The sequence below is a fragment of the Odocoileus virginianus genome, chromosome 5 (genome assembly GCF_023699985.2).
Source record: "Odocoileus virginianus isolate 20LAN1187 ecotype Illinois chromosome 5, Ovbor_1.2, whole genome shotgun sequence".
Lineage (NCBI taxonomy): Eukaryota > Metazoa > Chordata > Mammalia > Artiodactyla > Cervidae > Odocoileus > Odocoileus virginianus.
In genome coordinates, this window is record NC_069678.1 from 62,178,108 (window position 1) to 62,203,988 (window position 25,881).

At 40.3% G+C, this 25,881-nt stretch overlaps 1 protein-coding gene across 2 annotated transcripts in view; it reads right to left on the reverse strand.

Annotated features, from left to right (window-relative positions):
• Positions 1 to 25,881, reverse strand: part of CACHD1 (cache domain containing 1) — a 230,899-nt gene that overhangs the window by 14,549 nt on the left and 190,469 nt on the right. For both annotated transcript variants that reach the window (XM_020877747.2, XM_020877746.2), the window contains 10 exons: positions 25,574 to 25,691; positions 20,451 to 20,619; positions 14,138 to 14,280; positions 13,266 to 13,447; positions 12,259 to 12,369; positions 4,935 to 5,057; positions 3,685 to 3,784; positions 3,481 to 3,597; positions 1,064 to 1,224; positions 660 to 746 (listed from right to left, as the gene is read on the reverse strand). In XM_020877747.2, coding sequence (XP_020733406.2) covers positions 660 to 746; positions 1,064 to 1,224; positions 3,481 to 3,597; positions 3,685 to 3,784; positions 4,935 to 5,057; positions 12,259 to 12,369; positions 13,266 to 13,447; positions 14,138 to 14,280; positions 20,451 to 20,619; positions 25,574 to 25,691 — 1,311 coding nt within the window. The remainder of the gene's footprint in view (positions 1 to 659; positions 747 to 1,063; positions 1,225 to 3,480; positions 3,598 to 3,684; positions 3,785 to 4,934; positions 5,058 to 12,258; positions 12,370 to 13,265; positions 13,448 to 14,137; positions 14,281 to 20,450; positions 20,620 to 25,573; positions 25,692 to 25,881) is intronic.

Here is a 25,881-nt window from a genome sequence, read left to right on the forward strand (position 1 = left end):
CATGTTTATCAAAGGGTAGACTTGAAAACTAAGTGACTTACCAGGCATACAGCATCTGACCATGTTAGGCACTTAGTTAATGCTTGCAACAGTCTCATACTTTTTGTAAATAGTACATACACTCATAAAACTTTTTTAGAATTTTTATTCAAACCTGAAAGTGGGCTTCATTTTAAAATACTATAGAGCGTGAAAACTAGCTCATTGAACAGTTCCATCACTAATGAATCACCTTCTTATAGTTCCAACTTGAAACAAATCTATAATAAGACTCTCAGTATAAATGGGCACACACACATATGTAGTCTTTTATATATATATATACACACATATATGTATATATATACACATGTGACTCCCAGTATAAATATGCATATATAACACATATATGTATGTGCTTGGTTGCTCAGCTATGTCTGACTCTTTGCGACTCCATGAACTCTAGCCAGCCAGGCTCCTCTGTCCATGAAATTTTCCAGGCAATAATATTAAGAGTGGGTTGCCATTTCCTACTCCAGGGGATCTTCCTGACCCAGGGATCGAACCCATGTGTCCCGCATTAGCGGGCATGTTCTTTACCACTGTGCCACTTGGGAAACCCACAAATATATATATATGTCTGTGTATGTGTGTATATATATACACGATTTTTTATTTACCTGTTCTCTGCATTGGTGAGGTTGCCAGTACACTCATTGACCTCTAGAGGGCACTCACAAGGACATTCACATTCATTTTGTTCCATTCTGAAAAGCAAAAGGAGTTACTATGCAGAGTTGATAAACTGTATGTTGTACACACACTGAGGGAGGTGAAATAAAGGCAACATGAGCTAGCTAAAACAGGCAGTAAAAGCTATCACCAAAGGTTTAAATATTCAACTGACCTCAATCCACTGTTCTCTGAACAAAGATGTTACAAACAACAGTTCTAAATGCTTTTGCAACCAGGACTTTCCCTTTCTTTAGGACACACCTGAGCACTTTATATATATTGTACAGTTGGCATCAGTTAAGATATTCAATAGGTGGTAAACAGAGAGTATGTCCCACCCCACTTTTACCGGTGACAGTTGAGACAGAGCCGGTCTACCATGCTACAAGCACAGAAGGCAAGAGAGTCGCATGTTTCGTTGACAATGCCCACAAATGCATTGGTTCCTGGGATCCTCGCCAGTCTGTATTTAGAACAGTGACTGCCGTGCACAAGGTTCGTCAAATCCCCCTATAGACAACAGACGTGTCAGAAGTGACAGACAACAATGCAAAGATTCAGCTCTACCATCCTGAAAACAGCTTACAACAAATCTTTACTTCTGATTAAAACAGTAATTATACAGTCATTGCTAGAAATTTGGGAAACATAAAATTTTCATAAAAATTACTATCAGTCAGAGATAGACCTCATTTAACAGTGTGTGTACGTGCTTCTTTTACCCATGGTGGCTCAGACAGTAAAGACGTCTGCAATGCGGGAGACCAGGGCTCAATCCCTGGGTTGGGATGATCCCCTGGAGGAGGGAATGGCAACCCACTCCAGTATTGTTGCCTGGAGAATCCCCATGGACAGAGAGGCTTGGTGGGCTACAATCCACGGGGTCACAAAGTGTCCGACACGACTGAGTGACTAAGCATAGCACAGCACATGGTGACATGATGTTTTTATGGCTCTTTCTGTAATTTTTCTTTTTTTAAAACACATAATGATATAAAATGAAAATAACTGCAAGAAGCAATAAAGACAACTTTCAGGTACAGAATAGCCTAAAGTTTATTCAAAGTGAAATTGAATCAGCCAAAAACATGCACCCCCTGTCTCCCCCTCACCGTCCCTTGGATAACAAATCTCTTATGATAGAATAATACAATTATATAAAAACCAAAGACTCTTTAAGAGGCCAGTTTTCTGCGTCCAGAATATTTAAACAATCCAACTAAAGTGAGCATCCTTTTCTTCATTCTATCACAAAAAAAGTAGGTGGCTTCATGAAATGTCTACAATTATCTGAAAGCCAAAGATTCTAAAGCAGCATTGTAAAGTTGAATATGGTCATTTTTTCTGCATGTGTCATATGTAGTGGGCCAATTATTTAATCCCATTCTTATTTCCATGCCAGTCCTCCCTTAGGTGTGCATAGTAAGGATAAGCCGAACTCTGAGAATCGTGGCACTGAAAGGGTCTTCAAGAGGTCTCGATGAATTCTCCACTGCCTGGAACACGCCCACCTTTACAAGATCAGCAATAACATAGGCTTATCGGCCTGTTAGCTCCAATAACCAGGAATGCTCCAATTCCATTTTGGAATAACTTGGGCAGTTAAGAATTTATTCTAATTCATATTCCACTAAAATTTGCATTTTGAAAAATTTCTACTGGGGTATCGTGGCTTGTCTCCTGAAGGCTCGGAAAGTCTTTGTACAAATGATAGCAGATATGCTGACTAAGGCAGACTTGCATATGACAGCCTTACCTGATAGCCTCCCTCTGATCACACTCATGCTTGTCGACGTCTCCTTTATAGAAAGTGCTCCTCAAAGTATGGAGGCAGAACAGAGTGACAACGACTTCCTCCGCTTTGAAAACACTAACCTATTAATATGTTCATTTTAAAAACTCTTCTATCTCCCCAGACAATTGTTTTTGCATTCACTTTTTCCAAGCTTGTGTTTAGGATTTTCATTTAACCCAAGACATCTTTACAATTATTATTAATTTCTAAAATTTTTGGCTGTATCCTGCAGCATGTCGGATCTTAGTTCCCTGACCAGGGATAGAACCTGCAACCTTTGCATTAGAGGGTGGAGTCTTAACCACTGCACCACCAGGGAAGTCCCTTTATAATTACTTTTTAAAATGATACATGTAATGATTTGTGAATAAGATTACTTCTTGTGAATAACTTTTTGAATGTCGATTCTGTCATGACCCATTCTCTCTCAGCTGGGATTATGTACAAATTAAAAAGTATATCCTCAAGGACTCTCACCATATCCAGGTAAGTTTGTAGCATCTCAAATCATTATAGGGTCTTCTAAACTAAAAAAAATTATTTTTGGATGATCTACGTGAGTGTGGCACCATGTGGTCCTCTCTTCCTGTCTTCTGGAGGTTACTCAGCCTCCCTAAATTACTAAAGTCAAATTAGGTTAGTTTCTAGTCATCCGCCCTGTTTCATCCCACATGTATTTATACAAGAATGTGGGAAGAGACTGTAGCAGACATTTCAAACGGCTTAGATTGGATGAGTCTTTAAACAAACAAAACCAAGGCAAAATACCAAGTGTGAGACCTTAAAACGTTCACTTATCCACTCTGGGCTTTATATCCCGCAATCAGACTAGGGAGCTGGACTGTCACAGCCTCTCACTCTAGTTCCCAGGCAGTGAAAACAGCTGGGAGTAACCCACCTTCAGACAGAAACCATGACTCCATTGCAACTCCACAGCCAGATGGGAGAGGAGAGTATGGAGGAGTCCTTACCACAAGGCTCGTGTTGAATTTATAAAACCTCTGGACCGTTCTGTCACTGAAGCTGTTGCATAGGTTCTTCTTGACAAAGTTGGGGTGGTTCAGGATGTCATTCGCTACCAGGGGCTCCTACCGAGGCCAAGCAGAAGACAGATGCCACGTCATCAGTGAGCCGCAGGCCACGTGAGGACGGGGCTCCAGCTTCATGACAAATACCTTGTGGGTGATGTGCTGTTGTTCCACGGGTGCATGTCCTTTGGGGTCGATGAGGGTTGGATGTGCCACCAGATACCCCCTGTCCTCCATAATGAAGCACCTATACCAAGACAAGGACACCCCTCATTCATAGAAGCCATTGCTCTATGCTTTGGAGAGCATTTATCTTGCTAGTCCTAACACAAACTGCATTTATCTCAGGTCCCCAATAAATGTGCATGGGCAAAATGAAGGAAGGCTGGCAGTCAGGTGACAGACACATTATTCTCAAGGTGCTGGATCACCTGGCATAAGGTTTAAGGTCAGAGAGTTATACCCGACTCTGAGTTCACCTATATACTTCATAAGAATGTGACCACACAGACTATGTAAGATGGGCTTAACGATCTTTTGCAAAAACATGTAAAGCGAGACTCTTCTTTTTCTCCTGGGGAGGGAGACTGAAAGAAGCATCCGTGAGTATTTACAGGCACAAATTTTAAGTAAACCATACAATTTCTTCTTTCAATGATAAAGATATATAAAATATGGCATGCAGAAGACATAAAAAAATATATTTGATGATAACACTAAATAAGTGAAGCTAGAACTCATTTCATCAAGACCATATTCTGCTCTGTTTTACTCTCCATTCATCATTAACAATTTGCTGTGAATCCTGCATTTACCCATTAAGGGCCAATGTGAAATTTAGCAGCAACATGAAGCACGGGCCATGAGTTGGAAATAAGAAAGCTATTTTAAAAAGCAGCCTGTATTAAATCAAGGGAATGCCCTTGCTTTGATCAGACATGCTCTTTTGAAATTCAGGCAGCAAAGACTTTCGGTTCCATGAGGCTCTTTCTGGGGAAATGTACAAAGGAACAAAATGTACAAAGTCTAAGTGTCTGAAAATCTCACAAAGGCTTTGGTTTAATAACTAAGTTCACATCAAAAGTACTACCCAAGAGTACCCTCTGGTCTTTCTAGCACCCAAGATATGGGAAACCTGTAATTATTGACTACTAGAGAAATAAGAGGTTTTGGAGAATTTTGTGCTACAGTTACTCCCCTTGTTAGAAGTCGAATCTGTTTGTTTAGTCATAAGCAACACACATTTTAGAAATTAAAAGAATAAAAACCTCCTTAGTAGGACACCTAGGCATTGGACTCAGTTTCTGGTCCTATGACAAGGTGGCTGGCATCCCACTAGACATCCTTGTCTTTGTGTTATGCAGCTAGTTAGGATACACAGTCCCTGAAGGGCTTACCTTATTTTATTGCCACCATCTTGGTTACAAACTGGCAACAAGTCCATCAGAACCTTGTAGAAGTATCTAAGCGTGAAATCAATGCCCATCACAGCCACAGTATGCCCGGAAGACAGCTGCGTACTTCACGTAAAAAAGATCAGTAAGAATAAGAGGTGTGTCTTATTTAAAGGCAAACACTATATTCAATCATAGGACATGGTATGGTTTCAGAAACACATGCTCACTGTTCTCTACACTTTCCACCCTTGGAGAAACAATTAACTAAATGACTAACGTAGCATAACATGGAGATTTGATAAGAGAAAAACTTAAGATTAAAGGTAAGAATTCCTGATTAAGACTAGTCTAAAACCAAAACACAGGTCAGTTGTAGAATACGGCTAGTCATAACTATTGCAAGAAAAGCTATGACCAACTTAGACAGCATATTAAAAAGAAAAGACATTACTTTGCCGACAAAGGTCCACCTAATCAAGGCTATGGTTTTTCCTGTAGTCATGTATGGTTGTGAGAGTTGGACTGTAAAGAAAGCTGAGAGCTGAAGAATTGATGCTTTTGAGCTGTGGTGTCGGAGAAGAAGCTTCAGAGTCCCTTGGACTGCAAGGAGATCCAACCAGTCCATCCTAAGGGAGATCAGTCCTGAATATTCATTGGAAGGACTGATGCTGAAGCTGAAACTCCAATACTTTGGCCATCTGATGTCAGGAACTGATTCACTGGAAAAGACACTGATGCTGGGAGATTGATGGCAGGAGGAGAAGGGGATGACAAAAGATGAGATGGTTGGATGGCATCACTGACTCAATGGATATGAGTTTGAGCAAGCTCTGGGAATTGGTGATGGGACAGGGAAGTCTGGTGTGCTGTATTCCGTGGGATCGCAAAGAGTCAGACATGACTGAGTGACTGAACTGAACTACAGATGTTCAGACAATGGTGGGATTATTCTTTGCCAAGAATATGGGGGTGGGGGAGATAGGTATCAGATGGGAGGTTTAATATGTGGCTCTCAGGGTTCCTCCCAACAAGAAACTTTTTTTCCTTCAATTAAAACAAAATTGAGATATAGTTGATTTATAATGTATTAATTTCAACTGTTTAGCAAAGTGATTGTTATACATTTAAAAATATTCTGTTCCATTACAGCTTATCAGAGGATACTGAATATAGTTCTCTGTGCTATAGTAGGACATTGTTGTTTATTCATTCTATATATAAAAGCTTACATCTGCTAACCCCAACCTCCCACTCCATTTCCTCCCCAAATGCCTCCCCCTTGGCAACCAACAGTCTTCAAAAGGAGCCTTTAGACAGGAAGCTTGAGTGATGTCATTATTTCCTTCATTTTATAGATAATGACAAAAATCTATAGTTATTAATCTATACATCTCATTTAATAGCGACCTCAAAGGTTAACTAGTTTAGGTCATACAAAATTAGTAAAACCAATGTTTCACTTTCTTCCTGTAACACTATAAAGTTGGCTCTACTCAAAACCAGCTCATATTCTAGAAAAAGACTCTCCTGGTTCATAGGCCAGTACTGTCTCCACTCAAAAATGTTTCTCACAAAAATAGGAGCAAACACAGAGGAAGTTGGGGAGGACAAATATGCTTCCTAGCCTTTCAGCTCTCAAACCCTGGCCTTGTTGGTTTCTATCTATTTGGCTCCTGGGATGCTACTTAACCTTTCTAAGGCTCAGCTTTCATATCTGAAAACGAGGTTAATGATAGTATCTACGTCAAAGGGCTGTTACTGGGATTAAATGGGAGAGTGTGTTTATAGCATTTAGCAAGCTGCTTAATATACTGAAAATACCTAATAAGGAGAAGATACTTTAAAGAAAACTAAACATGGCTTTAAGCTCAGGCCTACACAGCGAGTAAACATTTTATTCTTTCAGAGAAATTGCTAAATATGTCAGAAGTATAAGCATTTCATTGGAACTGAGGTTCTTCTTAGTTTATGTTCATGGGTAGTTGAAGGATCCTGGGTTAACTTAACCAATGAACTCCAATATTCCTATACTGGTTAAAAATTTGAAGTTTATTCCACATGCGATGTTTCAAGTGCCCATCATTACCGTTATTTACCTGCCTAATATCTTCATTAAGAAGAATACCAAAAGAAAAATGATGCTGAAGCTCAGAAGAAACTTCCCAAAGTAAAATCCTCTTCTGGAAAATCAAAACTTGAAAGTGAAATTAGCTTTGCCATACAGACAACTGTTTACTGTCAACATTAATCCTAACATATTAACCCAACCTTCATTACTGACCCCTCACTCCTGTTGAAGCAAACAAAACAAAACTAGAAAAAGGGACCAAGACCTGCAATGGAAATTTCCATCAGGAACTTCCCTGATAGTCCATTGGCTGAGACTCTGTGCTCCCAATGAAGGCGGCCCGGGTTTGGTTCCTGCTCAGGGGAACTAGATCCCATGTCAGAGCTAAGAGTTCACATGCTACAACAAAAGCCTAGTGCAGCCAAATAAATAAACATATATAAAAAAAGAAATTTCTGAGGTTTTCCTGGTGGCTCAGTGGTAAAGAATCTGCTTGACAGTGCAGGAGATACAGGTTGGATCCCTGGTCTGGGAAGATCACCATGCCACGGAGTTCTAGAGCCTGAGAGCCGGAACTACTGAAGCCTGTGCACTCCAATAAAGAGTAGTTTCTGCTCACCACAACTAGAGAAAAAACCCTGTAAAGCAACGAAGACCCATCACAGCTATAAGTAAATAAATAAATTTCTATCAGAGCTATTTTGGGCATGGATGGGGGAAGACCATGTTGTGGGGTTGTCTTTGAGAGGCTACTGCCTCAAAAAGAGCTCCTATTATTACTTAAGTAGCTTAAATTCTACCATGGGAACAGCTGAAGACTCAGTTACCTTACAGGATTTGTACATTGTAGAAAATAATATTTTGCTGAAGTATTAGTCAAAAGAAGTCTAAACTCCTATGGCTTGTTCAGGAAAGAGAGATGAGTCTGCATAATAGTCATCATTATGACGGTAATGGCTTCTATTAACTGAATGTTCACAATTGATAGGCATTCTGGTAGGCATCTGAATACATCATTTCAATGATTTCTCACAGAAACCTTATGAGGCAGTACTTCCAGAAAACCAAAGCTTGGGGAGATTAAGTGTTTGGTTAAGGTCACATAGTGAATACTTAGTGGAAGCCTGAATTTAAACTCAGGGCCTTTAACTTCAAAGCATATATGTTGTATGCTAAATCACTTCAGGTCTTAACTCCTTAAGACCGTATGGTATGTAGCCCACCAGGCTTCTCTGTCCATGGGGATTCTCCAGGCAAGAATATTGGAGTGGGTGGCCATGCCCTCCTCTAGAGGATCTTCCTGACCCAGGGACTGAACTGGCGTCTCTTATGTCTCCTGCAAGTGGGTTCTTTACTGCTGGTGCTACCCGGAAAGGCTGCACCAATAGGTTTTCTGCCTCCTTAGATCTGCATGGCATTCAAAAGTTTCCAAGCAATTTTAAACCATTTATTTAATTTCCTTTGAAGACATCAGAAAAGAATTATAATTCCTATTTTATAAATGAAAAATTAGGTTTAGAATGGTTATCGATCACTTTTTACTTATGGCTTAGAAACCAGTATGAAATCTGGTTCTTTCTATAGTACTATAGCTGCCTTAGTGAAAAATACAATTCAGGTTTTTGGGGACAAGTTGATTTTGTTTCTAAAATTCCCTTGCATGACTGCCATCTGCTCCCATATATGATAAACACTCTGAAGTAAAAGCATATATATTGCCCATGGAAGTCTAGCATTCATATTTTCACCTGCATTTGAAAAATGTCCATGGTTACCATAGCAACTCATAAAGAATACCACAGGAAAATGAAACCAAACCTACATTTCTCAGCACAACATTGCATGCTGTTTGCAGCACTTCGGTGAGATTTTCACTGCCAAAGACTTGTCTGACCAGTTCCTTAATCACTGACTGTACTTCGTCACTTCTACCACATTATCATCCTCCAAAGAACAAACACCTAGATTCTCAGGCCACTAATAATGCTGTTGAAAGAATCATAGCACAGTTGCTATAGCTGTTTATGTGAGCACTGAAAAGCCTGTCCTCAAGCGTGCAGCCCAACTGCATTTGAAAACCAAGGGAGAATTAGAGGGCTTCACGACAAGTTGAACATTAGCTAAGTTCTCTCTTCTGACCCATTAAAATGCCAGAAATTTAAAGCATGAATAGCGTGATAATAAAAGTAACTACCATTTATTGAGGATTTGACTCTGGCAAGCATTTTACATGCATTATCTATAATTTTCATTTTTTCAGTTCAACCCAGGCATTGCTACCTCTGTTTTACACACAAGGCTCAGAGAATCATGGAATAAAATACTAACAAAAACATTTAACATTTATTGAGCCCTTGCCATGGGCCATGCAGTGTTCTTGGAGGTTCATGTACGTTTCTTAAAATAATCTTTAAATCATCATTTGAGGTAGATCCTAATATCCCTCTTTCACAAGTGAGGAAACCAAGGCAAAAAAGGAACTTGTTAATAGTCACACAGACAGTAAATGGCAAATCTGCTTTTTCAGAGTAGAATCCATCTTAGGGGAGGGCAGGTTCTCAAGTTGGCACGTGAGATCAAAGTCACTGGTACTCATCTGGAAGAAGTCCCTTTGCAGAGCCCACCTATGAACACATTCATTAAAGCTGTGGTTGCCTTGGTTGAAAACCAGAAGCAGTAGTTGACTTGTATTCTAAATTATACACTGAACAAAACAGAAGGTTTTAAATAATAAAAACATGCTCACCTAAGGAAAAAGTTCAAACAATCAAGTCCATGGGACTGCATATTGATCAAGGCGTGAGCAGATACTTATTCCTGGAATACACTCTCATTGAATGAGTGTTGGAGAGGCCTTTTAACTCTTGTTAAACTTAAATAGCTAAACTTGTGTAGTCTAAATATACTATCAGTGTTAGTTGCTCAGTCGTGTCTAATTCTTTGGGACCTCATAGACTCTAGCCAACCACGCTCCTCTATCCATGGAGTTCTCCAGGCAAGAATACTGGAGTGGGTAGCCATTCCCTTCTCCAGTGGATTTTCCTGACTCAGGGATCAAACCTGGGTTTCCTGCATTGCAGGCAGATTCTTTTACTGTCTGAATCATAAATAATAACCAAATAAGGGAACTGAACCCAAGATATTTTCTAACTTGAAAGTCCATCCTATTTCCATCATGCTTCATTTGGGATGACATGATAAATATTTATGAATAAATGAGAAATTCTTCCACCCACTCAAATTCTGACAAAAATAAGTACATGAACATAAATATCTGCACCTCTGTGATCCCCCTGCCTCCCCTACAGCAAAACAATACTGTGTAGGAGGAAAAGTTAATGGTTCTTGATAATGAGTGGCAGGCGGGAGAAGCCAGATCAAGGAATAAGTCACAGAATAAGTAAGACACACACAGGTAGGCATCCTCTTCCTGCTCCAAGCATCACCTTTAAGAGCCTGATTCCAGCCCATGTCCTTGTCATCAAATATCAAGGTGACTTCTGTCTCCTCAAAGAAGACACCTGTGTTTACTTTTTCTCAATTGACTAGAATATATGAGAGAAAAGATCAGTCTTGCTATTCAGACAATAGTAGGTATATGCCTTATAGATGGTCTGTTACTATAAGGCATTGAAAAGATTTGTTCTAAAAGAATGTTTGCTTGTTCATATGTGATGAAGCCAAATAGATACCATGCCCTGAAAAGAAATCAATATCTGGCTGGCAACAGTGCCCTGCTTACCATGGAGACACAGGTCATGCTATTGAAATTCCACACTGCACTGCTTCCCAATTCTTGTTCCCAATGAACCAGCATTAGAAGAATTCTACTGATGTCAATCATTTGATATATAATGAGCACCAGTGAAGAGCATAAAGTTAGCAAGAAAATCTGTCTCCCATAAATTTTAAGGCATCATTACAGATACCAGTCAAGATATAATCTCTATTGGTTGCTAAGGAAAAAATTGTGATTTGTACAATGAAGGGATTAAAACAGTGTGTTTGACTTTCCTCCCTATCCAACATTTCATTGACATTTGTAGTTTAAATACTGAAACCTCAAAAACCTGAAATATAAAGCACCCTAAATATATTTACAGTGATACTGACATTTTATAGCCTTCTTGGAAAAATCAGTTTTCAACATGCCATTCATTTCTCAAGAAAGTGCAAAGACAAAGTAAGAACAGCAACAAAGCCGTCATAACAACAATAAATTCCTATATAATTCTGCTGCTGCTGCTAAGTCGCTTCAGTCGTGTCTGACCCTGTGCAACCCCATAGACAGCAGCCCACCAGGCTCCTCTGTCCCTGGGATTCTCCAGGTAACAACACTGGAGTGGGTTGCCATTTCTGTCTCCAATGCATGAGAGTGAAAAGTGAAAGTGAAGTCGCTCAGTTGTGTCCGACACTTTGCGACCCCATGGACTGCAGCCTACCAGGCTCCTTCCTCCATCCATGGGATTTCCCAGGCAAGAGTACTGGAGTGGGATGCTATGTATAATTCTAAAGAAACCCAAATACAAGAGGTAAGAATTTTGTCTTGATACATTTTTTCCTTCACTAGCAGTACTCTTTGCTTGGGAAAACACTCTCTGATAATAATAACTGTCAAGTGCTTGGTGCTATTTTTTGATTGGTTTAAGACTGGCATTTCCAGGAACTGCTTTACTGAATTTAACATCTCTGTTTTTCTTCTTCATAATCACCCTCATGGCTACTAACAGGGGTAAGTGCTTTTTATTGACTCAATCACACGATAACCTTGTAAGGTAAGTATTATCCCTATTTTACAGACATCAGGAAGTTTAGGAAATACAAGATAACACAGAGAAGATATTCACATCCCAGCTTGCCCATATCAAATGTCATACCTTTGCTACTACTCCTTGCTATCTACTATTCTATTCAGATTTTCAAAATATCCTTAACGTTTTCAAGAAATGAGTAAATGTTAATTGAACCATTACCTGGCGGGGGAAGGAGAGGGTGGATGAATTGAGAGAGCCCCATTGACATATACACACTACTATGTGTAAAATAGATAGCTAGCGGGAAGCTACTGTGTAACTCAGGGAGCTCAGCCCAGTGCTCTGTGATGACTTTGAGACGTGAGATGGGAGGGAGGCTCCAGAGGGGGAGGAAAAGTACATACACAGCCGATTCACGTTATTGTGCAGTAGGAACCAATACAACATTGGTAAAGGAATGATCCTCCAATTAAAAAGAAAATTAAAAATAAAGAAATATTACCTCGATGAATGAATTGTATGACTGATAGTCACTACATAGCCAGCTCCTCCAACATCTAAGTAAGGGCCAGTCAAGGAAATCAAACCTGGATTAGCTACTGCATGGAGATACCTGATGGGAGACCAAAGAAAGTCCTTACTTTAGTGTATGAACCACCACTTTGCACATTTCAAAGTAAAGTGAGCTTGCAACCTAAAATAATATTGTAAACTGTGCTTATGTTACATTTAAGTTCAAAAGGCTTCCCACCCTTTATATATGATTATAGCAGCAACAACAAGAGGTCAATAAAAATATGAAATTCTCTTTTGAAAAGATACTGAACTCAGTATATATGTGAGCTTTCATAAGCTTTAAAAAAAATATAGATGTTTTAGAGGCAAAACCAAAGATTAATAAATCAGGTAGGAACAAACAGAACTGGGGCACATAAAAATGTGCCGTGGGTTGGGAAGGGTGGGAGAACAGGCAGTAAAAAAGATGAGCTAACTCATGAGTAACTCAGCTACTAAGCAGCACAAGAAGAGAAACCCTGTCTTTATGCCCAGGTTGTCTCTTGCTATACTACCTGACCAGCTTTTGCTTTTGAAAATCAGAGTAAAAATAAACCCTTGAAGTGAAAAAGTATTTTTCAGTTTTTATGTCATGTTTCATAGGTCATATGAGCTGTAATTTGATGCCATGATCATATGCAGTGACATTAAGTATATCCATTGTGGACACACTGCATATGAGGTGGGAATCAAACCACTAGGAACTGAAATGGCCAAGTATAAAGCATTTCAGTCTCAACAGCTCAGTAAAGAGATAAAAGCATTGTAGACAGAGGAAGCCCACAAAGCTGCTGTTCACACCACGTTTAAAAAACAATTCAAAAACATATTTTCACTGCCATGAAAAGTATCTTCTTTAAATATGACTGCCAGAAGTTGCTTTATTGTGTGTACTTATCATGTCTCTCCAGGATTGGGGGAGAACCTTTGATAATGGAAGCCCCTAAAACTCACCATTGTCTCCTAGTGGGATCAAATGCTTTGTCCATGAGGGAGCCAGGATAAATTCTGAGGACGCCATTGGGTGTTGCTATGTAACGGCGGACAATGTAAGTGTTCAGGCTACTCATTTCCATTTGTGTCATCCATTCATCTGTGACGTGGCTGGTAGCCATTACTTCATTTCTGACAGAGAACTGGGAAACAAAGAAAGACATAGCGGGGACCCTTTAAGACTCACATGAAAAGAGAATGGCCTGCTGGCAGAGCTTCCCAAAGCTCTCTTGCAGAGAAGCCAAGCCCAATTACTTCTTAAAAATCTTTCCACAGCAGATGGATACAGCCAAACTTGGTGAAAACAAAAGCTTCCTGAAATATAGCCAGTGGATGTGTGACTTACTCAGTTGTTCATCCTAGCAAGGCTTTCTTGCATTTATGAGGAAAGAACGTATAGTGCAGCATTAAATAATTAAATACATACACAGGCACGTGCGTGCGCTCTCTCTCTCACACACACATCCCCTAAATCTCTGCTCCTTAAACTTCATCATATTTATCTCAGCAGTCAGTAGGGGCACTTCATCCCCCTGGGAAAAATGGGGCTGGGAAAGTTTCTCTGGTCTTTAACTCCTACCCCGCCTACCTAGGAAGCCTCTACTGCATCTAAAACCTGAAAGATATTCTGCATCTGGCCCACAGGGCTTCTTAATCCATCAGAAGGGTCCTCGCCGGCCAGCCTCCCCGGCCTCACACTCTGTCTCTCTGGCTCTCCAGCTGAGAGGCACAGATCCAGAGGCCAGCTTCCCACTTCAAAGGCTCACTGCATCGTCCCCTCCCGGGCTTGCGGAGGGGCGTAGCAGAAATGCGGGCCCCAGGACGGCACTCACTTTGAGCCCCGGGTTGGCAATGAGGCGGGTGTTGTCGCTGAGATAGGCTGTGTAGTGTTCCACCATGCGCTTTGTCTCTGGCTGGCTGAGGTGCTCATACGGAGAGGAAAAGCTGCCAGCAGACAGCATGACGGTTGGACTTTCTGAAAGAGAAGCAAACAAAGCAGGCCTGAGAACCCAGGCCTGAACCTCAGGCGCAAACAAAAGCCTGGCTAAGGCTCTGCCCATCTGGCCGCTGTAGGGGCTTAGAGTCACTCCTAAGGAAAGCTGGAAGGAGCTGCGCAGGACAAAGGTCACGTTCTCTCCCTACAGGGAGCTTACAGTCCTGGGTAAACCTGAAGAGACACAAGCGTTGAGAATGTTTAACTATTCAACATACCGACTCTCTGCAACTCCATGGACTATACAGTCCATGGAATTCTCCAGGCCAGAATACTGGAGTGGGTAGCCTTTCCCTTCTCAAGGGGATCTTCCCAACCCAGGGATTGAACCCAGGTCTCCTGCATTGCAGGTGAATTCTTTAGCAGCTGAGCCATGAGATAAGCCCCAACATGCCTTAGATCCACATATAACATCTTACACTTATTTGGACCACGGAGGTAGCACATGACATAAGGTCAGACTGGGTTGGACCTGGGCTCCATCATTTCCTGGCTGTGTGATGTTGTGTGGCAGGCTCAGTCACTCAGTCATGTCCAACTCTTTGCAATCCCATAGACTATATAACCTGCCAGGCTCCTCTGTCCATGGAATTTTTCAGGCAAGAATACTGGAGTGGGTTGCCATTTCCTACTCCAAGGGATCTTTCTGATGCAGGGATTGAACCCATGTCTCTTACATCTCCTGCAGTGGAACGTGGATTCTTTACCACTGTACATCCTGGGAAGCCTGTGTGACTGTTGGACAAGTTAGAATACACGTGATGTTTTTATCATCTGCAAAGTGGGGGAAATAGCAGTGCCGATCCTACAGAGTTAGGGTGAAAATTACATAAGTTAATATACACAAAGAAAATGATTTAATAAATGTAAAGCATCCAGAACCGTCCTTGCACAAGTCACGTCGTGTCTCTGTAAGTTTTGACTCTTACTGTTCATATTAGTATGATTATCAAGGAATAAGAAAAAATGGAATAAAAGTGGAGTCGATCAAGACCCAACTAAAAAATATTATTCTCACAGATGGGAACAACTAAACATAGCATAAATAAAATCTATGAAAATGGAGTAATTAATTGTTGGTCTTCAGTTCAGTTCAGTTTAGTCACTCAGTCGTGTTCAACTCTTTGCGACCCCATGAAAGGCAGCACGCCAGGCCGTCCTGTCCATCACAAACTCCCGGAGTTTACTCAAACTCATGTCTATCGAGTCTGTGATGCTATCCAGTCATCTCATCCTCTGTTGTCCCCTTCTCCTCCTACCCCCAGTCCCTCCCAGCATCAGGGTCTTTTCCAATGAGTCAACTTTTCGCATCAGGTGGCCAAAGTATTGGAGTTTCAGCTTCAACATCAGTCCTTCCAATGAACACCCAGGACTGATCTCCTTTAGGATGGACGGGTTGGATCTCCTTGCTGTCCAAGGGACTCTCTCGAGTCTTCTTTAACACCACAGTTCAAAAGCATCAATTTTTTGGCACTCAGCTTTCCTCACAGTCCAACTCTCACATCCATCCATGACCACTGGAAAAACCATAGCCTTGACTAGACGGACCTTTGTTGGCAAAGTAATGTCTCTGCTTTTTAATATGCTGTCTAGGCTGGTCATAACTTTCCTTCCAAGGAGTAAGCGTCTTTTAATTTCATGGCTGCAGTCACCATCTGCAGTGATTTTGGAGCCCCTCAAAATAAAGTCTGACACTGTTTCCACTGTTTCCCCATCTATTTCCCATGAAGTGATGGGACCATATGCCATGATCTTAGTTTTCTGAATGTTGAGCTTTAAACCAACTTTTTCACTCTCCTCTTTCACTTTCATCAAGAGACTTTTTAGTTCCTTTTCACTTTTCTGCCATAAGGGTGGTGTCATCTGCATATCTGAGGTTATTGATATTTCTCCCTGGCAATCTTGATTCCAGCTTGTGCTTCTTCCAGCCCAGCATTTCTCATATTGGTCTTAACAGGAAAAACCCAGTACTGTTATGACAGAAATCCTCACAATGAATTACATTATGAAATAAAAACACTACATCTTTGTCTTTGAAACTTTACTCTTCAATTGTATATTTTTAAAAGTATTAGAAAGCAGTATCACATGTCTTATCTCATTTAAATCTGTGGGTCCTTTTCTATTCCTTTGTGAGTTCTCACTCATGGTGTCTCATTTCCTCGTGGCCTGGTTTTCTGTCACTGGATGCTGGGCTTACGAACAATTTTGTAGTAAATGCTGAGTCTCAACAGGATGGGAATATTATCTTCCACAAAGGATTGCTATGCCACATCCCAAAATGAGGCAGGATGGGGAGGTGGAGAGTCCTCTAGCAATGAGACAGGATAACCACCCAAGTGCTACACTGGGAGACTACGGTATTCAACTAGTCCATGATGAGCTAATGCTTGAGATTCCTAAGACAACTCAGAAGACAAGAATCTCACGACAAGGGCTGACTTCATTCCAATTCATTCTTACCCTAAATATACAGTCCTCTGTGACCTCTGCTAAAAGAGGATGTATGTGTGTGGTGGGAGGTGGAGGGCAGAAGGGAGCAGTCTCACTTGTAAGTCTCCACCTTTTGAGGACCTTGGATTTGATTTTTGTCCCTCTCCCTAGGCCAAAGAAGCGACCTAAAGCACAATTTTCTGGATTGATTATTATTATTATTGCATTTTGGCTGCACCACGCAGCATTTAAGACCTTAGTTCCTCAACCAGGGATTGAACAGGAGCCCCCTGCATTGGAAGCATAGAGCCTTCATCACTGGACTGCCAGGGAAGTCCCTCTTCTGGGTTGCTAAATATGACCAGTTTTAGATGACAGCTTTCTTCTTTGGGTTCTTATAAGCTCCTGGACTTTGGTCCATTATCAATTAGGTTAGTTCTCTGACAATTTTCAAAAAATTTAAAAAAGGTTCCATCCAGGATTTTTGGTTGAACTGAGCAGGATGGGTCAAAACTACTTAGTCTTCCTTTACCACAACACAATGCTTCCAGTATTCTATGTCTCCCTTAACTCTCATATTATCAAGGTATAGCTTGGGAGTAATTACTATATCCATATCAAGGAAAAGAAAGCCAGTGGCTGAAAAAAGGTTAGGTTGCCTAGCAATGAGTTCATGTGTATATGCTCGGGGGCCTTCAGTGCAAGGTGTGCCAGAGAGAGACAACTGTCTCGAAACTCAAAGAACTTAGGACCCAATTGCAGAGATAAGAATAATGAAAAAAAAAAAAAAAAGGAAAACAACAATATTAGAACAACACAATGATATAAAAGACATCTCAGGGATAAGAGTTGGACCAGAAGGGGAGGAGACACAACTTGGGGAGGGGACCTTCCTTGTAGTGATGTGGATAGAAGGAGAGGAAAAACCAAGAAACAGGGCCCAGAGTCTTATGTCTAGGAGCTAGACACATAGCTCTTACATACATAAGACACATGGTACTTACATACCTGTGTACACAACTGCACAGGATGATGTACCCTTTTAAAATTCCTCTGTCCCTCTTTGTCTACCAAGAAAGACACTGCCCCATCCTTCAGACCTCTGGAAGGGAGCGCCGATCTAAATTAATACCTTGCCTCTAAATCCCCATCATCAATGGAATTAGGTAAAAACCACTTATTTGCCATTGTTTCCCTTATTTTCCATTTCTTTAAAAAAAAATTTGCATTATCCTGCTTCACTTTCATTACCAACTGATACTAAACTATCCTCAGTGATCTCTTCACATATTGCCCTGGGGGAGTTCTACGGCCAAAATGAAGTTGGGTTGTACAGTGGAAAGAGTATCCAGTGGAAGTTGGACAATGGCATAAGGTTTGTCCGTGTGCCCCCAGACCAGCTCACTAGTCCCAAGTAATGTAGGGCTAATGTAATGTAGGGCATTGATAAAGCTCTACATTTTCTGGGAGTGAAAATGTCCAACTGAGCAGGACCATCTAACTGAAATACAACGTAATCCCCCATTGTGATATAAAAATTTCCAGTAGCCACATGAAGAAAAGGAAAACCAAAGAGGTTAATTTTACTAGTGCATTTTGTAGACTCCAATATACCCAAATATTATCACTTTAACATGTAATCAATACAAAAAATTAAGTATGTATTTTATACCTACAATAAATCTCAACTTGGTTTAGCCACAATTTAAGTGCTCAATAGTCACATGTGGTTACTAGCTACCATACTGGATGGTATAGCTATGAGGGATTATCTGAAGGAAATAAAAAATCTAGGCTTGAGCTTTTCTTTTTCCATTAAGAAAAACTGCTGCACTTTGCTGTACCAAATTTAAAAAGACTGGTCTTGGAAATCAACCATACTTCAATAAAATTTTTTTTTAAAAGATTAATTAAAGAAATAATAAATTAAAGTAGTTTTTTTTTATTACCTCATTTTCACCAGCAGTAGTGTAGTAGTGTTTCCCATAGTGACTAAGGGAATTATGCATATCTTAGCTTTTCTTTAAGTAGTTCTTAAAAACCTGAATTAAAGGACATACTCTTTTGTATGGGGCTTCCCTGGTAGCTCAGCTGGTAAAGAATCTGCCTGCAAGGTGGGAAAACCTGGGTTTGACCCCTGGGTTGGGAAGATTCCCTGGAGAAGGGAAAGGCTACCCACTCCAGTATTCTGGCCTGGAGAATTCCATGGACTGTATAGTCCATGGGGTCACAAAGAGTTGGACACGACTGAGTGACTTTCACTCAATCACTCACTCACTCTTTTGTATAGAAACAGAGGGCAAACCCCATCCCCTCAAACCTAAATTACAACAAACAAGGAAATGTAAAATCCAAGTTGACATCTCTGGCCATCTAAGTTTTCCACACTGATGGAGTGTGTCATAGATAAAACTACTTAGGCTGGCCTGCTCTACTGATCTCATATCAAGGCAGAAACTCTGTAGGATGGAATGTAGGAAAAAAACCTGAACACAAGTGCTTTCATTTCGAAACTGGAGAATGGATGGTGACTTCTAAGTATTTTCAAAGGTGAAAAAGAAAATATTTGTTTGATAGTATTGTGAGTATACTGTGACATATAACACACACCACAGATGCCTAGTATGCATCTGGCACACGGCAGCATGCAATAAAAGGGGCATATCAGGCATGGGAGAAGCATGAACCACATCTGAGCCTCGCTTCTTTCTGTGTTACCATGGGAAAGTTATGACTGGGTGGGCCAAAAAGTTTGTTCAGCTTTTCCCACAGGATGATAGGGAAATACCCAGATGAATTTTTTGGCCAACCCAATATTTTGATAAGCCCCAAAGTTCTCATCTGTAATAGGCCAACTCAGATGATGGCTGTAAAATACTGGGCACAGAACAAATGCAAATTCCCTTTTAGTTTCTATGAATTATTTGCCTATTTCCTAAGCACTTTTGAAGACAGGGATCTGTGATAGGTACTGATACACTATGTAGATATGTGGGAGTGCTACCCTTGGACTTTTTACCGTTTTTCCACCTGCATCTTCATTATCTGTGTGCCTGTCTCTAGTGGGCCATACCTACCACTCTGCTTGATGGACATTCTTTGGGCTGCTAAAACCTCTTTGTCCTGCATTAGCAGAAACCTGAAAGTGACTAAGGAATATGAGAGTCCAGCTCCCTTTCCTGAGTCTGGGCAAGCTCTGCAATGTAATTTACACTCCAAAGCCTCCCTGAGGACTAGGGTCAAATTCTGGCTTGCTTTCTTCTTTCTTCCTTCTCCTGTTAACTTCACTTCCTCACTTGTTTCTTCTAAGAGTTCATCCTGAATAAGCCACCAGGCCACAAATCCTCATCTCAGTGACTGATGGAGAACCAGAAACAAGGCAAGGCCTCAAGTGGTTTTTCCATTTCTCTCCCCACACTGGCACTGAAGGTATTCAGTATGCTCAGTCATGTCTAACTCTTGGAGATCCCATGGACTGTAGTACACCAGGATCCTCTGTCCATGGAATCTTTCCAGGAAAAATACTGGAGTGGGTTGCCAATGCCTCCTCCAGGGGATCCTCCTGACCCAGGGATCGAAACTGCATCTCCTGAATTGGCAGATGGATTCTTTTACCATGGAGCCACCTGGGAAGGTGTTCGGCATCAGAATTCAAACTGATGCTCATGGTGAGCTGCTATGAGGACCACAAAGGAACCGGAAAAGCACAGGGTTTTTACCCAGGGTGGCCAGCTGTTTGAAGTGGAGGCAAGCACTAGGCTGGCCCAGGAGGTCCAACCGGTGGTACAGCAGCTTGCTGCTGGGAACAGTATTGAGGTTCTTCAGTTGTTTGACAGGTATTTCTGGTTGTATCACCACAATACAGAGAATGAAGGAAGTATCTTGGACCTGGAAAATTGACAAAGAAATGTTAATACAGAAATGAAGGTTCCTGGAGATAGTAAGTTGGTCAACATTACTTTCTGCTATCTCTGCTTCTAACCCACACAAAAAATACGTGATGAGTGAAGGAAAGACAGGAAGATGGGGTAACAGAAAATGGTTCTGGCAAAAAATTACACTTTCTATTTTTTATTTTTCTTTCAGATCAAGGGAACTTAATTCATGTAACACAAAATCATGGAGTTGATGAAGGGATTAGAAAATAGTCTCTCTAAAACAGTAACCCTAGTCCTCTTTTGCTTATTTAAGCTAATGGATACAAGCTGGAACATGGCATAAGAATACAACACTTATTTCTGTTTGGGTTTGAAATGCGTTGTAAAATATACAGTTGGTTTTGCAATGAGTGTTCCGAGAATTGACTATTTTAAATGCCAATTATGAATCCATATAACACAGCCTGCACAGAATCTGGTTTACTCATTCTATTCCCAATGAACACTTTTTTCTCTCTCAGTTAGAGGTGACTAGGATCTCAGACTCATGAAAAGTGCAAACCCTATCGCTTCCAAGCAAAGCTGGCCTGACTTGTCCTTTCAGACCAGGAAAGGCAAGTGTGTTGTAACTTGGCCTAATTTAAGCTCCTATATAGAGACAGGAGTACTTTCAGATTCATTTTGCTCCTAGAAATGGATGCTTGAATAAAATTTGGTGGGAAAAATGTTTATATGAATCAAAAGCCAAGTCAAGCTATGTAGTTTTAGCTCCTTAACTTAAAAATAAGTCAATCTTCTCTAAGTTCATTATACTAAGAGCTAAACAGAATATATTTTAAAGGTGGTTTGTAAATAAATGAAAAGAATGATAACCAGCTAAATCAGAACTAAAAGATGGTTAGAATCAAAGCAACTTAAAAGATAATTTAACAATCAGGGAGAAATTATTTAACTAGGCAGATTAGAGTTAAGAGTAATATGTGGTTTCTGAGGATGGCTGCAGAATCTTTTTAAACACAGGGGAATTTGCATCTTCCTGGAATTGCTTTCAAGTACTGCTGCCAAGGATATTCAATTACATTAGCAAATTTAATCCTCTTCCTCAACCCAATAAGTTAGAAAGTGACAGAGTATTCTGAAGTGATGTTTACTATTTGCCCTCTTCCTGTTTCAGCATCTTTTGAGTTTGCTTTCTGTGCTGCAGGAAGTTGTATATGAGAATTGTTATTCTCTTATAAGAATTCTGTAAGAGAAAGAAAGTCAATTCTGTAAGATAAAAATTCTACCTTTCTCTTCAAGGGTCAACTATATGAGAAAAGAGAAAAAAAAAAAAAAGAATTATCCTAAGCATCTAAAAGTAACACTTCATAATTTCTAGCTGGAAAGAAAAACAGATTTCAAAATAGGTCTCCTTGCTATTGTGTTCTTAGCTGAAAAAGTAGTTGCTTGCATTAAGGAACTATGTATAACATATCTAGAAGAGGCCTCCATGAGTGGGGAGTGGTGTTTTCCACTGATTATCCATGGGATTCATGTTTTGAAGTGAACCATGCCTGTATAACACTGGAATGTTGCAATACCTTCTGATATTAGTCAGTATTTCCTTCTGTCACAGCATGTAGCCTCCTCAATACTCAAAGACAGACTTACACTGCATAGTGACAAAGTAGTAATCTCTTAATGCTGCTAACATAATCTCTCATGTTACATTTAAATTAACTCAGTGAAATAATCCATCAATATCTGCCATATCTATGGATGCTAAGCAGTTTAACCAATTATTATCAACATCAACTAAATCTATTTAAATTATGTTTAGTTGAAAAATCCATTTCATTCCAGAGGACAAGAGTACTTACTCCCCCACTCCTGCTGATGTAGCTAAAGAAAGCTTAAAAATTCTTGTTCTTGTTTCTGGTAATCAGGTAAGCCTTTTAACTTCAATCTCATTATTTATTACCACTTTAAATAATGTTCACTTAACAGTGATGTTCTTGACAACTGATGCTGGAGAAGACTCTTCAGAATCCCTTAGACAGCAAGGAGATCAAACCAGTCAATTCTAAAGGAAATCAACACTGAATATTCATTGGAAGGACTGATGCTGAAGCTGAAGCTCTGATATTTTGGCTATTTGATGTGAAGAACTGACTCAATGGAAAAGACCCTAATGCTGGGAAAGATTGAAGGCAGGAGGAGAAGCAGACGACAGAGAATGACATAGTTGGATAGCATCACTGACTCAATGGACATGAGTGTGAGCAAGCTCCGGGAGTTGGTGATGGACAGGGAAGCCTGGCGTGCTGCAGTCCATGGGGTCATAAAAAGTTGGACACAACTGAGCGGCTGAACTGAACTGACAATCTCAGAACTCTGAGAAAGTTAACACTTCTACCTGAAGTGATTACATGATTATATTCATTTGGCTAAGTAGAGTGTCCAAAATGTGCCAATATCACGGAAGAAAGACAGTCTTTATAAAGATTATACTTCCCAAAATGTTAATACTAGGTTTATTTGCTATACATAGAAGGTCTTAAAATGCCTCTATTACCTTCTATCTCTTTTAAAGCCTACAAATATTAATGCAGATTTTTTTTTTTACCAGGATGTACCTGAGTTGCTTTCCATTAGGATATAGTGTTAAGATAAGCCATCTTCAATTTTAAATACAAAAGTATTTTTCAATTCAGAATTTGGGTGTCTGTCTCACTATTTCTGATGTGAAAAATTAAGCAATTAGTCCTTATTTAAAAATTGTATGTTTATAAAGGGCAGATGGTATAATCAGTCTAAAAAGAAAAAAATTGCTGAAAATGAGCTGTCTCAGTTTTGAAACAGACATTGGCTTTTTTCAGATCTGTATCATCAGCAAAATATCAGTAGAATTAGGCTGATAAACATAAGCTTCTCAAATGGTCTTATTTTGTTTAGTTTCATTTCCATTTTAGAAATTGCTGTTGCCTTGTGATTCTTTAAAAAGCAAATAAGAAGATCGTAAGAGAGTCATGTCTAGAGGCATGTTGGCTTCTCCTGATTCCTATCATTCCTATGTAGATACTGCATAGAGTTGAACTGTGCATCCACTGCTACGCTGGAAGCTCTGTGAGGGCAGGGAGTATCATTCGTCTTTGTCCTTATTAGTTCACAGTCAATTTTCAATAGCAATACTCAAAGGGATGAATAAACAGATCAATTTAGGATCAACAACACATATTAAAAACATCAGAAATAGCTTTCCAAGGGAATCTCCAGTATGACTGTATTTTAAGTTTAATGATTATTACTGACTGACCAAAAAAAAAAAAAAAAAAAAAAATCAAAGTCTACTCTTCTTTTGGTCAATGAGAGTATTTCAGTTCAGTTCAGCTGCTCAGTCGTGTCTGACTCTTTGTGACCCCATGAATCGCAGCACGCCAGGCCTCCCTGTCTATCACCAACTCCCAGAGTTTACTCAAACCCATGTCCATTGAGTTGGTGATGCCATCCAACCATCTCATCCTCTGTAGTCCCCTTCTGCTCCTGCCCCCAATCCCTCCCAGCATCAGGGCCTTCTCCAATGAGTCAGCTCTTTGCATGAGAGTCTTTAGGGCCCTATAATAGCACTGTTATGCTATGCTTGGGAGAGGGAGTAAAGGGCAAAAACATTAAGTAAGATGGGTGGTGTGTGTCAGCTTCTATTTCTCTATGATTCTTTGAGGCTCAATGCTCTTTTTAAAAAAATATTTATTTATTTCAAATAGGATATACTGTAAGATAAGCAATCTCCAATTTTAAATATAAAAGTATTTTTCAATTCAGAATTCTGGTGTCTGGCTCACTCTTTCTGATGTGAAAAATTAAGCCTGCAGCATGCAGGATCTTCCTTGTGGCAAGTGGGTTTTTCTCTAGTTGTGGCATATGGGGCTTAGCAGCCCTGAGGCATGTGGGAACTTAGTTTCCCAACCACGAATTGAATCCGTGTTCCCTGCATTGCAAGGTGGATTTTTAACCACTATACCACAAGGGAAGTCCCCTGAAGAGTCTGAATGAGGCTAGTGAAAGAAACCTGCAGTGGGTATCACAGGTATGGCTAGCAATCTGCTTGTGGCACATGGGAGCAGTACACATTCTAATCTAAATCTTTCTTTTCCTTGGCATCAGTGGAGGACATTTATGCTTGTGAAGCTCCTTTTCAATGCCCAGCTTCCACAATCTACGTTGAAAATGATAAAAACAAACTGCTGTTGTTGTTCAGTTGCTCAGTCGTGTCCGACTCTTTGCAACCCCATACCCTGTAGCACACCAGGTTTCCCTGTCCCTCACAATCTCCCAGAGTTTGTTCAAACTCATGTCCATTGAGTCAGTGATGCTATCTGGCCATCTCATCCTCTGCTGCTCTCTTCTCCTTTTGCCTTCAATCTTTCCCAGCATCAGGGTCTTTTCCAATGAGTTGGCTCTTTGCATCAGGTGGCCAAAGTATTGGAGCTTCAGCATTATTCCTTCCAATGAGTATTCAGGGTTGATTTCCTTTAGGATGGACTGGCTTGATCTCCTTGCTCCAATTGGATATAATCGAAATGTGTATTCGTGCGACTCAGAAGAAAGTTGGTCGATCTATGTAATGAAGGACAGAGCCATTGAATGTGTTTTCACACACGGAGATACATGCCTGTGTGTGAATAGTAAGTTTCCTGAAATTGATCAAAGTGGTTACTTCTGGGAAATGGGAGGTCAAACTCGGGAGGGGAAAGGGCAGAGTGCACTATTTTTTTTAATATGGTTTGATTTATTTATCATGAGTAATTACTGGTTTTATAAACAAAAAAGGAAAAAAATTCCATTTCTATGGAATCTCTTCTTTTTCCAATCACTTTAAAACAGATTAATAACATTACCAAACTGAAGTTCCCTAGAATTTTTGCATGAGGAGGAATGTTGCATCCTGCACCTCCTTGAGGCAATGGAGGCTTCCTTGCACTCACCATCTTCCAGGCATAGCTAACATTGTAGGCCTCCTTTCCAGTTTCTCTCAGCTTATTTATGTGCCAGGACAGAGATGAGTTCACAGGGACTGCGATAATCTGGCTGCCCAGAGGGAGGCTGCATTGGCAAACAGAATGAAATACTTCAGGCAAAACATAAAATGAAGCACTTAATTAAAGGCAGGGAAGATGCTGTGAGTCATTGACCACCTCCTGATTTTGAAAAGCAATGAAGCTCATCACTTTTGAAAGAGATAATGTGAGATTTTCAATTTTGTAAAAGCATTATGTCAGCTCTGCACTGAAAA